The sequence below is a fragment of the Alnus glutinosa genome, chromosome 7 (assembly GCF_958979055.1).
Source record: "Alnus glutinosa chromosome 7, dhAlnGlut1.1, whole genome shotgun sequence".
Lineage (NCBI taxonomy): Eukaryota > Viridiplantae > Streptophyta > Magnoliopsida > Fagales > Betulaceae > Alnus > Alnus glutinosa.
Genome location: NC_084892.1, coordinates 19,158,551 through 19,173,384, shown reverse-complemented (window position 1 = coordinate 19,173,384; position 14,834 = coordinate 19,158,551). Strand labels below are relative to the sequence as shown.

The window sequence follows — 14,834 nt, the reverse complement described above, 5'->3', positions numbered from 1 at the left end:
AATAATAATTTAAATAATAATAATTTATTATATATTGATTATTTAATTAAAAATAAATAAATAATTTTTTTTAAAAAAATAATTGAAATCAAAATTAAAAATTAAAAAAAAAAAAAAAAAAAAAATGAAGCAAGGGTGGCTACCGGTTGGCAGCCACCCCTTTGGGGGTGGCCGGGCCACCCCCCAGGCAATGGGGGTGGCCGCGTGCCACCCCCAGAGGAGGTTGGGGGTGGCCGCGCGGTCACCCCCAGTGGTCGGGGGAGGCCGCGCGGCCACCCCCAAGGGTCGGGGGTGGCCGTGCGGCCACCCCCAGTACTCGGGGGTGGCCGCGCGGCCACCCCCAGTACTCGGGGGTGGCCGCGCGGCCACCCCCAGTACTCAGGGGAGGCCGCGCGGCCTCCCCCAAGGGGGTGGCTGCCCTCTGTTTTTTTTTTTTTAATTTCTTTTATTTTTTTTTATTTAAATTATTAATATTAATTTCTTTTATTTTATATTGATTTAAATTATTAATATTAATATTTTTTTGAGTCAACTTTTTCTGCGCTGGGTCCCACCAGTAATCTCAAAATTCGGGTCAAAATTCGAGTTTTTGGACGGGTGGGTGGATTTTAGAAAAAACTCGGATTGAATAATTATTCATTTCTGTACCCAAACAGTTCATTACTGTTTGCGGATGATACCTTAATTTTTTGTGGAGCACAGGCCGAGCACGTTCGAAATTTGAGGTGTACTTTCTTATGTTTCGAAGCGGTGTCAGGGTTGAGGATCAATTTAGGCAAATCCGAATTGGTCCCTATTGGCGAGGTGGAAGATGTGGAGTCTTTGGCACATATTCTGGGCTGTAATATTGGGTCTTTGCCGATGACTTATTTGGGTATGCCGTTGGGGGCGTCTTTCAAGTCTATTTCTATTTGGAATGGGGTTATTGAGAAGGTGGAACGAAGGCTGGCTAGTTGGAAGAAACTTTATTTATCCAAGGGTGGTAGGGTGACGTTGATTCACACTACTCTCTCTAGCATTCCTTCTTATTATTTATCTTTGTTCCCTATTCCTGTGAGTGTAGCTAACAAACTGGAGCGGCTTCAAAGGGAATTTATGTGGAGTGGTATGGGTGATGAGACTAAATTTCATCTAGTCAATTGGCATCGTATTTGTACTCCAATCAAGGCTGGTGGACTGGGAGTTCGTAATGTTATCAATTTTAATTATGCCTTATTGGGGAAGTGGATCTGGAGATTTTCTCAGGAGCGCGATGCTTTATGGAGATCGGTGATTGAGGTGAAGTATGGGAGTGTGAGGGGAGGTTAGTGTTTTTTGCCGGTGACGGGGCCTTTTGGAGTCAGTGTTTGGAAGTTTATTCGAAAGGGGTGGGACAATGTTGCCAAGTTTTTGCGTTTTGAGGTGGGTGATGGGTCTCATATTCGCTTCTGGCATGATTTATGGTGTGGGGATAGGCCTCTCAAGCTTGGTTTTCCAGCTTTATTTTCTATTGCGCGTTTTCTTGAAGCTTGGGTGGTGGATAATTTGTCTGTGATAGGAGGCGTGGCTCATTGGAATGTTCTCTTTACGCGCAATGCTCAAGTTGGGAGGTGGAGATGGTGATGTCCTTCTTCGTACAGTTATACTCTACTAGGGTTCGGCATGGGGAGGTTGATAGGGCGGGGTGGACTCTTTCCAAGAGGAGGATTTTTGAAGTGAAGTCTTTTTATAAAGCTTTAGTTTGTCACGAGATGACTTCCTTTCCTTGGAAGAGTATATGGCGTGTCAAAGCTCCGAAGCAGGTTGCGTTCTTTGTCTGGACAGCGGCTTTAGGAAAGATTTTAACTCATGACAATTTACGTAGGCGTGGTATTGTGGTGGTAGAGTGGTGTGTTATGTATAAGAATCATGGGGAATCCGTTGATCATCTTCTTCTTCATTGTGACGTGGCCCGGATTGTTTGGAGTTCTTTTTATAGATTGTTTGGGGTGGAGTGGGTTATGCCTAGTAGTGTTGTGGATTTATTGAGTGCTTGGGGCACTTTGCTGGGTCATGGTCCTGTTCACCGTATTTGGAAGCAGGTTCCTCTATGTGTCTTATGGGGCTTGTGGCGTGAGAGAAATTCTAGGCTTTTTGAGGATGTAGAGGTACAGGTTGGGGCTCTTTGTAGAAATGTGCTTAAATGCTATATCTTTGGGTGTCGGCGCATAGCTTGGGTAGTATGCCGTACGCTGATTTTTTACTTTCTTGTTCGTTTCAGTCATCTTTTTAGGGGTTCCTTTGTATACTTCCTGTGTACTAGAGTTGCGCCCCTTTGCGCTTTTTAATGAATTCTTACTTATCAAAAATAAAATTCTCTTCATTCCAAGTTTTTATCAACTAGCGGATGTGCTGACCAAGCCTCTAATCTCCAAATGGTTTCATCTTCTTTCTTCCAAGCGCAACATGTGTTCACCCCTGCTGAACTTGCGGGAGGCTATTAAAGCACATAACAAGTCTAATATTTAGTGGAACTCTTAATAGAGTATCCGGTTGCTAAGAAGATGTATTATGATAAGGTTCAATGTAATTAGAATACTATCTAGGTTCTGTATTAGATTAGTGTTACTTATCTAGCTATACTCGAATACTAGGGATTTCATAGTTATATTGTAAACTCTATTTATACTTCAATACATGCTCACTAGATGAGGAAGAGAGAAACTGAGTTAATCAGCCAAAGTATTGTGTGATTCTGTAAGCAATCACTTGCATTCAAAAAAGTGCAGTGAATGGTGTAATGGTAGTACACAAGTTGTTTATAAGAGAAACACGAAACACCCAGAAGAAAATCTAACTTGTAAAATTCAAAGATTAAAGAACTCCAGCCTGTTCGAAAAAGAGAGTTAATTAATAGTCACTGTCTAATAATTAAGAGATCTCAAGAACAAAGGTTTTGGCCTCACTATTGGTGACTCATGCCACTCAAAGTGCTTGCATTCCTTGCTCTCCAAAGACATGAAGGAATTATCTTCCAAATTTCACCACTACGTCTACCAAAAAGTCACTACTAATAATGTAGACATGTCATAAAAATCATTAATTATAAATATATAAGATCAGAAGTCTATAAAATGCAGAACAAATTCCAATAACATTATGTTTTATTCTTCCCACCAATATTAGTGAAAATATTTACTCATAACTCTTCCCACTAAATTCAAAAGTATTTAAGTGGTCTTTAACTTCAAATCCTTTATATAGACAAATGAAAGACGGTAAATTTAGTAATTTTAAGATCAGTCAAATCATAAAAAAATAATTATTCTAAACGATTCCACAATCTAAATTGGGATCCTAATGGGATCTTCATAATTTAAGATTTTGTTTGGGATATGGATTATTTTAGCTTTTTGAGATTGTGAAAGCATAAGATTTTGAGATCGAGATCGGAAATTAAGTAACTTTGTGTATCTATGCATATATGTATTCATCTGTATATATAGCGTTTGGTTCCAATTACACCTTGCAAAATGACACCAGTTAATAACTTTCAATCAGAAAATATTTTCAAGTTCACTGTGGATTGTCCTCGATATGCTTATCATGCATGCTAAAATTTATGTCTGCATGATGTCATTTACTAGTCAATCCAAAATTGGTTTGTGTAGTAGATTATTAAAGTTGTATATATATATAAAAGTCAGTTCTTAATTTCTGATTATGTTGATATTTGGCAAGCATAAGGGGCATATATTCCAAAGAAAAAAATGCATACCTATTTATCCAAAGAAATAGGAGTTCATATATTTCTCATCCAAAGAAAAAAAAAAAATGAGTTCATATATTCCAAAGGTGAGTTCGGCAAAATATTTATCTTATTAGAAGTTATTAAGTGAAGTTATATTGTAAAAGTGTTACAGTAGGTGTTACTTAGACCTAATCCATAAATATGCATACCTATATATGCACGCACACGTGTATATTGGAATGCTTTTTTGTCTAGTTACTATTGCATCTTATTATCAAGCTTCTTTGCCCTATTATTTTTTTTTTGATAAGTAAGAAGAGAATTTTATTAGAAAAACGCAAAGCGCAATCAAGTATACAGGGGGTATACAAGAGAGACAATTAAGAAGAAGAAGAAGAAAGCAATACAAGGAAATCGTTATAACTAATCTCTAGAGGTGCTAAATACGCAGCCGTCCAGGAGTACAAAGAATGAAGAAAAAAGGAAATGAGCTCCTCTATGGTTCTTTCTTTGTCCTCAAACTGTCTATCGTTGCGTTCCGTCCACAAGCACCACATAAGACAACAATGAGTCATCTTCCACACGACCGCACTACGGGACCGTCCCCCCTACCACCAACATGCAAATAAGTCTATCACCCGAGAAGGCATCACCCAATACAGACCGAACCGGCTAAGGATGACGTTCCAAAGAGCGCGTGCAACCTCGCAATGAAGGAGAAGATGATCCACAGTCTCCCCGGTCATTTTACACATGCAGCATCTATCAATCACAATGACACGCTTCTTTCTGAGATTGTCCAAGGTGAGGATTCTCCCTAACGCTGCCGTCCAAGCAAAGAAGGCCACTTTCAATGGGGCCTTGGTCCGCCAAATTCTTTTCCAGGGGAAAAAAGAAGCTTCTTTGCAGGCAAGAGCCTTATAGAATGATCTAACATCAAAAGACCCTTTGCGAGAGAGGGTCCACCAAAGCCGGTCCCCCCCATCTTGAGCCACCTTGGATGAATACAGTAAGGAGAAAAAGGAAGCCATAACGTCCACCTCCCAATCGTGAACATCACGGAAAAATCTGACATCCCACTGATAGGAACCACTTACCACTACCAAATGGTCTTCTACCAAAGAATCCTTGACACAAGCTATATCATATAGAACTGGAAAGGCTTCCTTGAGGGACATCTCTCCACACCAAACATCATCCCAAAAACGAATCCTCGACCCATTGCCCAAGATAAGTCTGGTATATCTACAAAACAAGCTCCACCCCTTCCTAATGTTCTTCCAACTCCCCACACCATGAGACCCAAGGGGATCTAAGGAACACCAACCAGCCCTAGTAGAGCCATACTTCGCATCCACCACGGATTTCCACAGAGCTTCTCTCTCATAAGCATAACGCCACAACCACTTCCCTAACAGCGCCTTGTTGAAAGTTCTCAAGTTTCGTATGCCCAAACCACCTTCAGAAGTAGGATGACAAACCTTGGACCAACTGACCAAGTGGTATTTGAATTCGTCGCCTATGCCACCCCACAAAAAGTCACGATGCAGCTTCTCAATGCGACTAGCAACACTGGAGGGAATAGGAAATAGAGAGAGAAAATATGTAGGAAGGTTGGAGAGAGTACTCTTTATAAGGGTAACCCTACCCCCCTTCGACAAATACAACCGCTTCCAGCTAGCCAACCGCCTCTCAATCTTCCCTACAACTTCATCCCAACATGACTTAGCCTTGAAAGGAGCTCCCAACGGAAGACCAAGATACTTTATAGGAAGAGAGGACACTCCACAGCCCAATATGTTAGCCAGACCGTCCATATTATCCACCTCACCCACAGGAACCATAACAGATTTGGCCAGATTAATCTTCAATCCTGACACAGCTTCAAAAGAAATAAGAAGCATACGAAGATAATGAAGATGATCAGAATTAGCCCCGCAGAAGACTAAAGTATCGTCTGCGAACAATAGGTGAGAAATGTTAATAGCTTCGCTGTTGCCAGAACCCACAGAGAACCCTGAAAGGTAGCCCTTTTGAACAGTAGCGAAGAAGAACTTACTAAGAGCCTCCATCACAATGACGAACAAAAGTGGTGACAGAGGGTCACCCTGTCTAAGGCCACGAGAGCTACTGAAAAAACCGGTTGGGGAGCCATTCACCAGCACAGAGAATCGCACCGTAGAAATACAGTGCGCTATCCAGGAGCACCATCTCTCCCCAAAGCCACATCTTCTCAACATATACAGTAAGAAATCCCAGTTAACGTGGTCGTAGGCCTTCTCAACATCCAACTTACAAAGTAACCCTGGTTCCCCAGATTTGATTCGACTATCCAAGCACTCATTGGCAATAAGAACTGAATCAAGAATTTGCCTGCCTTTCACAAAAGCATTTTGAGGGGATGATATAATCTTCTCCACCACCTTTTTAAGTCTATTTGCAAGGACTTTTGCAATGATCTTGTACACACCACTAACAAGACTGATAGGACGAAAGTCCTTTAGATCCACAGCCCCAGACTTCTTCGGAATTAAGGCAATAAAAGTGGCGTTAACACTTTTGACAAACTTGCTTTGAGAGTGAAAGTCCCAGAAAACCCTCATAAGATCTGTCTTGATCACATCCCAGCAATCTTGGAAAAACGCAAGAGAAAACCCATCTGGACCAGGTGCCTTGTCTCGATTCATGCTTTTCACCACCTCTAAGACCTCCATCTCCTCGAAAGGAAGTTCTAAAGAAGAGGCCTCAGCTGCATCCAAGGTGTCGAAAGCAATATTATCCATTCTAGGTCTCCATGGGAAAGGTTCTGTAAAGAGAGACTCATAGAATTGAGCCACATGTTCTCTGATAACCTGCTGGTCGGAAGAAACAGAGCCATTGATGGAGAGCGACTCTATGGAATTAGACCTCCTGTTCGAGTTAGCAATTCGGTGAAAGAATTTAGTGCATTTATCACCCTCTTTCAGCCACAGAACCCTAGACTTCTGTCTCCAACTAATCTCTTCCTGCAAGATAGAGTTCTCCAGGTCTCTTATGACCGCACATTTCCTCTCCTTTTCTTCAGAAGATAGACCTTGTTGTTCCTCCAACCTATCAAGAGTACATAACTCTTCCATGTGCAATTTTTTGCGAAACTCCACATTGCCGAACTCCTGTTCATTCCATCTTTTGAGATCAACCTTTAAGGCCTTAAGCTTTTGAGTGAAGATGAAGCTAGGAGAACCCTGGAAGCGATAAGACTCCCACCAAAGCCGAACCCTATCCACAAACCCTTCAGCCTTCAACCACATATTCTCAAACTTGAACGGTCTGGAACCCCATTGAATGCCACCACAATCCAGGAGGATAGGGAAATGATCAGAACACAGTCTAGGAAGCCTTTTCTGAATAGACCCTGGAAACTTGACCTCCCAATCTGGAGAGACAAGAAATCTGTCAATACGAGACCAGGAGTGGTTCTCCTGATTATTGGACCACGTGAAAGTCCCTCCAGTGAGAGGAAAGTCCATGAGGCCCTACTCGAAAATAAAGTCTGAGAACTCCATCATAGCAGTGTTAAGGCGACCTTCCCTAGACCTTTCAGCAGGAAAGCGAATGACATTGAAATCGCCCCCAATACACCATGGCATCTCCCACCAAGAAGCAAGGCCAGCCAGCTCGTCCCAGAGCAATCTTCTAAAAGAGTCAAGGTTAGGACCGTATACCCCCGCGAAGGCCCAAGTAAAGTCATCGGCAACGCTCCTAAAAGAACAAGCAACAACAAACTCCCCCACATACACATCTAATTTCTCAACAACCCTTCTATCCCACATGATAAGGATACCACCAGAGGCCCCGCATGAGGGTAAGTAACACCAATCAACGAAGTGACATCCCCAAAGGCGCCTCACTAAGCTGTTGGAGATGAACTCCAATTTGGTTTCTTGCAAGCAAATAATGTCTGCCTTCCATTGTCTAATTAGGTTTTTAACTTTCGACCGCTTGCTACCCTCATTTAAGCCCCTGACATTCCACGAGAGAATTTTTGGCTTCATAAAATACCTCCAATCGCCCTCCCTTTACACCTACTCTGAGAGCTGCTTCCGCTTTTCGCATCATAATTAATAGAACAAGATAATCTATTAAGTTCTCTATTGAACTTGTTGCCCGCTTTCAGAGAAGAACCCGTCTCCTTCTTGTCATTTTCAGCAAGGATAGCCTCAAACACGGCTGAAAGCTGACCTTCATAGCCATCACACGTGACCCCCACCGACTGGCTATACTCCAGAACCGCCTTCAAGAAGTCCATTGGAGATTTTTTACCGGAAAAACCCCTGAAATTATCACCCGGACAGCAACACAAAGGAGCCGGCTCTTCCTCCGGGGGCTCAATAAACTTCATTCCATCCGTGGGCCCCAAACCGGAAGGGGAGAAGAGAGTAATAGAGTCATCTTCAACTTCTAACTCCGAGGGATAAAAGCCCGAAGGAATCAAAGGATCCGACGAACTCCGACCAGCCCAGACAACCATCACTGAGTCTGAACCCATCCGAACTGTGGCAGGGACTTCCGGAATTTTGGGTACAACCTCCAACCAAGAACCGGGTAGCTCAGACCCATTATTAGGAACCGGCTGGGAGGTTAAATTTTCCAAGGCAGGGACAACAGTCTTCCCTCCGGCGCAGAGCAGAGGTGGGCAAATGCCGGTATCCACCACGTTGATGAGTGGCCCGGGACCTAACTCCAACAGCTTGGAGTTGTATACCGGAGCTTGGATTTCGAGAGGAGCAGAAACACCACCGTCAGCCTCTGTGCATCCCGCAGACTGAACCGTACTCCTGGCTATACCCATCTCTTCCTTTTCTTCCCTTGTATCCGCATCTATGGTAACAGGACGAGACCCCCGCTCTGGCCTGGAGGCAGACTCGACGCGTGTGATCTCCGAAGACGTGATCGTCGTAGGAGGAGGACAGAACCCGTCAGAAGTCGACGCTCCCTCCAGAACACTCTCTTGTCCACCGGAACCCGACACTGCCAACGGTTCTGTTACTGTAGGCGTTACTTTAGGCGTAGCCAGATCGGCCGTTGAAGCACTTGGGTTGGGCTTAGATTTCGGAACCCAACAAGTCCTCTGCTTTTTCTTCTTCCTGTTCTTCTTTCTCTTCCGCCTGTCACCATTGGGCTTGAAGCCCGGCCCAACCAACAGCAGCCCTTCACGCACACTACTCAGTGCTCGGTCCACCTCATTTTTCAACTTCTCCAGCTGGCTCTGCCAGAGCAGCAGGGAGGGTAACGTGTCTTTCCCTCCAAACTTCTGAAATCCGTCGCTTTTTTCACCAAAGGAGTAGTCTGACTTGCCTCGGAAAACAGCAAGGGACTTTGCTTTCGATTTAGGAAATCTCCTGACCCCCTGCACAGTGTCGAAGGCATAACGGTCATGATGGTCTTTACCCAAGAGATACTCCGGCTGAACCTGCTTCAACCCTTCCTCCTCCGGTCGTCGAGGACCTGTGCATAGCACTTCAGCATAAGATGGTGCTTTGTCTGAGGTTGAACCAGTAGCAACATCAGTGCCGGCTCCATTATCGTGAACCCGCTCCATCGCAGGCGAAGGTCCAGTCCGTACCAGAACTTTCCCTGCTGAGTCTGAGAGGAAGTCCCTGGTCTTACCCAGCTCAGCCAGGAATCTACTCCATCCCCACCCATTCCGTCCTTCAGGAATGTAAATAATCCCTTTCAAACCACCCAAGGCATAGGCTGCTACTTCGATAAAACTTCCAGCTGTGTTGCCTCCTCGCCTAACAATGGTGACCTTGGACCCCTCCCTGAAAGACCTTACAAAATCCTTCCCTGTAAACCTCAGCACACTCTCCAGGGTCGAGAGCAACCATCCACAGCTCTGGGCACCAAGCAGTACGAGCCCTGAAAATCTCCTCCTCCTTTCCTCCACTCTCACCACCGAAGCACCTTCTATCACCGAGAAGACAAACGTCTTAGATTCCACACAGCACCACCTCTCCATTTCTCTTCTAGACTAGCCGGAGAAAGAAACCTTGTCTTTCAGGAGAAAAAATAAATAAATAAATAAATAAATAAAAAAATAAAGGCTTCTTTTATTGTTATTCTATTTTAGTATCTTCTAAATTTAGGAATTGTGATAATTATAAAAACATTGATGATTTGTTGTCGTAGTTGGTACTTCTCAGTAACGAGGTCTTTTGAACTTTGTTCGTGTCCGTTTGGATCTTACTTGGTAATAAGGATGTTTAGCTAGGAGTTTATATTTTATAAATTTTTTTTTTCCCTCCTGTATTTTGCTTCTATATAGTTTAGTCTATTAGAAACATTAAAACAATTGTTGGATGAAAACTCTTAGCAGATTTCTGCCCTCTTATTTGTGTTTTGATGATGCGTGTCCATCAAACCTTCTGGGTGAGACACTTCAACAATAAGAAGCTCTAGTAAGACCTAAGATTTTGTATCGCTATGCTCTTATTTTTCTTTATCAAACTGCATTACAGACTTTTCACTCACTACCTTGTCCAAAAATCCTAACCTTTTCTTTAACTAGATCTTTTTTGAGCATTGTCAAAACTCCCTTGCTGTTTTCTGCATGCCTTTTTCTTTTTTCTTTTTTTGATGAATAATAATTTATTGGAAGAAGAGGCAAAGTCCTCGTACACAAAAAGTATACAAGAAATTCAACCACCCTAATGCTGTTTTCTGTTTTCTGCATGCCTTTTATTGTAACATTAGCCTAGAAAGCATATAATAAATAACTTCTTTTTTTCCTGTTTGTGAACCTTGAATTAACCTTTCCCTCCTTAAACCTTGCAAACCATGCACCAGCTTGTAGAAACTCGTTTTGCACAGTTTAAGTCTCTAATTTAAGGGTTCACCCTATATCATCCATAAAGGAGAAAGGCCTTGTTGCTAATTGTATGAAACCTTGTTGGTACCAAAATATTTTCAAGTGATGTATCAACAAAGTGGGACTTATCTTGTTAGTCACCGGTTGCCAAGATGTTGAGGAGGAGCATCCTGATAACCCTTGCGAGGGTTTTTCTTTCAACTGAAGGTTGAAACCTTAAAACCAACCACAAACTACTCGATGAAAAACAACCCTGTACAATACACTACTCTTATATCAGCCAAAACTCTCACGTACTTCCTCATATGCTTTGGTCGAAGTTGACAAACTTGCTGGCTTAATGGAATGAAAAGCCCGAACGGGTAACTTTGACTAGAGATATGACTATAAGCTGCCTTCTATCTATCAGTTAGCCTTGTAGACTATTATGCATGCCAGGATGTCTTGAAATAGGGGATGGCTCATGGACACTCAAGATGAAGGGAAGTTATGATAACCTTTCCCCTTATGAAACAAAAAGTGTCTCAATGTAGTTTCTTAGACACTGAATCAACTTTTCCATTTATATTATTCTTATGACATTTTAGTGTCCTTGGTTATTCTTTATTGTCATATTTTTTTTTTATTATTATTTTCAGTTAAGAGCAGAAGACAATTTAATTAGAGGGCTCAAATGGAGCAAGCTTCTTGATCCTAATAAGAAGGGCCAATGGTGGTTGTCTGGTGATATGGCTTCCACAGTGGACAAGGTTGAAGAGGTTGCGAGCACAATAGACAAAGAGGTTCTTGAAGCCCAAAAAATGCTGCAGCTTGCTGCTGCACAGAGGATGAACACAGATGCCAGAAGGGCAATCTTTTGCGTAATCATGAGTGGGGAGGACTATATTGATGCTTTTGAGAAGCTTCTAAGGTTGGATTTACATGGGAAGCGGGTGGGTACCTTTTGATCTTTTATTTATTTATTTTTATCTTTCTTCCTCTATTTTAACCATCTTCTTTCATTTTTTGACATATGACTTTCAATTTGTTCACAGGACAGAGAGATCATGCGCGTTCTTGTAGAGTGCTGTTTACAGGAGAAAGTGTTTAACAAGTATTACACTGTTCTGGCTTCCAAGTTGTGCGAGCATGACAAAAACCACAAGTTCACTTTACAGGTGTTCCTTTCTCTCCATATTTTAATTAAGATGACTCTCGAATAGAATTTAGGGGAAAACATGGTAAATACCTTTTTTATTTAACTATGGACAAATAATTTTTTCTTTAAATTCATAGGTTACATACCGAATATGTTAGCTATATCTGCTTGTGAAAATTTCATAGCCATTTTTGGATCCCCCCGCGACTCTAGAATAGAATTTATACCTTTTTGTTCAATGCTCTATTTTTAAAATTCATCGGTTATATACAATAGATATCCTTTCATTTGTCATGCAGTAGTTATATAGGCTTGTGAAATTTCCATTGTCAATTTATTCGACCCCTATTTTACCTTTTTTTTTTTCTTTGTTTCTTGTCTAAGTGGGCCGTATGCATATGCTTAAATATATGATTTGAGAATGTATTATTTCTTCCTTTTTAAACACGATTCCTCTTTTATTACTGAAAGCACCTTATGATATTTTCAATTACTCATCTTTTACACCTAGAATCCCACCCCCTTATTTAGATTTACATTGTATTTATCCAGTGGAAGGCATATTTTAACAAAATCCAAGCTATACTGAGCCTTATATAATCAATAGTAAAATAATAAACTAAAATGCATCCTAATTGGGAATTATTTGTAACACTTCAAGATTTCATTATGACTTTTCAGATGATTCATCTCTTCCTTACGAGTGGCCATTATCATACATTTTGCCTGGTCTTTTGCTTGATCAAAATGGAGCCAATCAATTTCCATAGGATGCCGAACTTTTTGTGAAACTAATTGCAACTCAAATTTGTCAGTATTTGTACTAGTTCATGTGCACTATTCGTTAACCATAGAATTTAATTGTGTACTTTTGGAACGTCATAAAGTATACAAGAGAGAAACACATAACTAGAAAAAGGCAAAAGATCAAGAAAATAAGAAGAAAAAAAGAAAAAGAAACATGAAGTCAATTAAAGGTTTTTGAAGAAGAAGGCCTTTAGCTTCACCGTCGTCCTCTTATGATTTTCTCAACCTTAAATCATTTATTTCTCTCAAAATACACCACATTAAACAAGGCGAGATCATCTTCCACACTGTTGCACTATGAAAACTATCAAATTGTCCTTCTTGCATGTGTAACATCAATCTATCACTAGGAAATTCCGCTTCCTTAGGCTTTCTATAGTGAGGCTCTTTCCAAAAACGGCTAACCAGGGAAAGAAAGCCACTCTCAATGGAACTTTATTCCGCCAAATACTCCTCCAAGGGAAAAGAGAAATGTCATGGGGAATCATGACATTATAGAATGATCTGACATCAAATAACCCTCTCTTGGAAGGGGTCCTAAAAAGCTTGTCTCTCTCGCCCTGTCTCAGTTTGATGGAATACAATAAATTGAAGAATGAGGTGAAGAAATCCACCTCTTCGTCATGCGCCACTCTGATAAAATTAACATTCCACCAATGAGGGTCACTAGAAAGCTATCAATTTTTGCCATGAAACATCCTTAAAGCAAAAAATTCTGAAAAACTTTGGAAAAGCAAACCTTGAGGGTCTGATCCCAACACCACATGTCATGCTAAAATCTAATCTTAGAACCATCACTCATCGCAAAACTAGTATATCTAGAAAAGTTCCCCTAGCCCCTTCTGATATTTTTCCGAAGATCAACCCAATTCAACCCATTAACATCATTAGAACTACACTCACCCCACGAGTTACCATATTTAGAATCTACTACCACTCTCTACATAGCCTCTCTCTCATAGCCAGACTATGTTCTATAAGAAAAAAATCTCTCGAATGGGTGCTAGTTTGATCCTTGTCCTATGACTTCAATTTATATTTTTGAAGTCTGAAATTGGGTTGGGTCATTACTGCTTACATGCCATGAATTTTGATTCTTCATAAATTCTTTCGAAAATGCTATCCTTTTTTTTTTCCTTAATTTATTTCTTTATCATTCTGAAAATATAGTGCCTTCTGAGTGATGTTTTTCTTCATATCATTTTGATAATCATTTTTTTTTTTCTGTTATAATTTCTCAGTTTTGCCTTTGGGACCACTTCAAAGAGCTGGAGTCAATGCAGCTTATTAGGTCAATGCACCTAGCAAAATTTGTAGCAGAGATGGTTTCCTCTTTCACCCTCTCCCTCGCAGTTTTGAAGTCTGCAGAACTCGGTAACATCAAGGTGCTCACCCCAAAAAGGATTATGCATTTCCGGATGATATTCGAGGCCCTTTTTGAGTATCCCGATAAGCTTATCTGGAACATATTCACACGTGTGGCTGTCACCCCCGAGCTCGAAAGTCTTAGGCGTGGCATTGAGTTTTTCATCAAGGAGTATGTTGTAAAGACCAATAAAGCCATTACAGAAAAATTTAAGGTTGCAAAGAAAGCCCTTAGTAATGCTGAAGGAGTCCTCATGTGAGTTTCCATTCTCACCAATTTTTGTAGCTTAAATTAGTTAATTGCTAGATTTGATGTTGGAATGTCCTTGCATCTTACTGATGATCTATACAAGTACATGTGTTTATATTAATTGCTTTGAATGATGGAAGTGTATTTATACAGATGAGTTTTTGCAAAGCACTGGTATCATAAGAATTGCTTATCTACTCTACGGCCCTTTGTGACTCGCTAGAGAGCTAGTATGACACAAAGGAAACATGTGTCTTCTTATTTACGCTCACACCCTTCTTTTTTCCACCCAAATGATTGAAGCAAATGCTGGCCATTCTGGTAGCCAAAAACGGGTAGGATCAGTGGTTTCATGTTGTTGCGTCGCTATCCTTGTGGTTTAGCATGTAGGTGTCGGTATTTTAATGTGCATTTCATTTCTTATGGTTATACTTGTCAACAAAAAAAAAAAAGAGAAGAAAGAGGGAGAGGTGGGGTTTAGCCATTTGGTGGTGGTCAAACTACTTCCAATGGCCACTCCCAGAATATGACCCAATCACCCTCTAGCCATTAGAGGTTGATTGACCACTCCCAGAAGAAAAAGAAAAACAAAAAATCAGAGGGTGGCAAGCCACGACTACAGCTTCCCCCCCCCCCCCCCCCCCCCCCCGCGTTTTTTGTTTTTTTAAACAGTTTTAAGATTTTTTTATTATTATTATTAAGGGTATTTTTGTCA

The 14,834-nt window shown here is 41.2% G+C and overlaps 1 protein-coding gene across 4 annotated transcripts in view; it reads left to right on the top strand.

Annotated features, from left to right (window-relative positions):
• The window catches only part of LOC133872735 (uncharacterized), a 35,288-nt gene extending 20,983 nt beyond the window's left edge, over nt 1-14,305 (top strand). For all 4 annotated transcript variants that reach the window (XM_062310321.1, XM_062310323.1, XM_062310324.1 and 1 more), the window contains exons 12-14: nt 11,198-11,491; nt 11,594-11,716; nt 13,746-14,305. In XM_062310321.1, the coding sequence (XP_062166305.1) occupies nt 11,198-11,491; nt 11,594-11,716; nt 13,746-14,129 (801 nt within the window). In that variant the 3' untranslated portion in view covers nt 14,130-14,305. The remainder of the gene's footprint in view (nt 1-11,197; nt 11,492-11,593; nt 11,717-13,745) is intronic.
• The last annotated feature ends 529 nt before the right edge of the window (nt 14,306-14,834 follow it).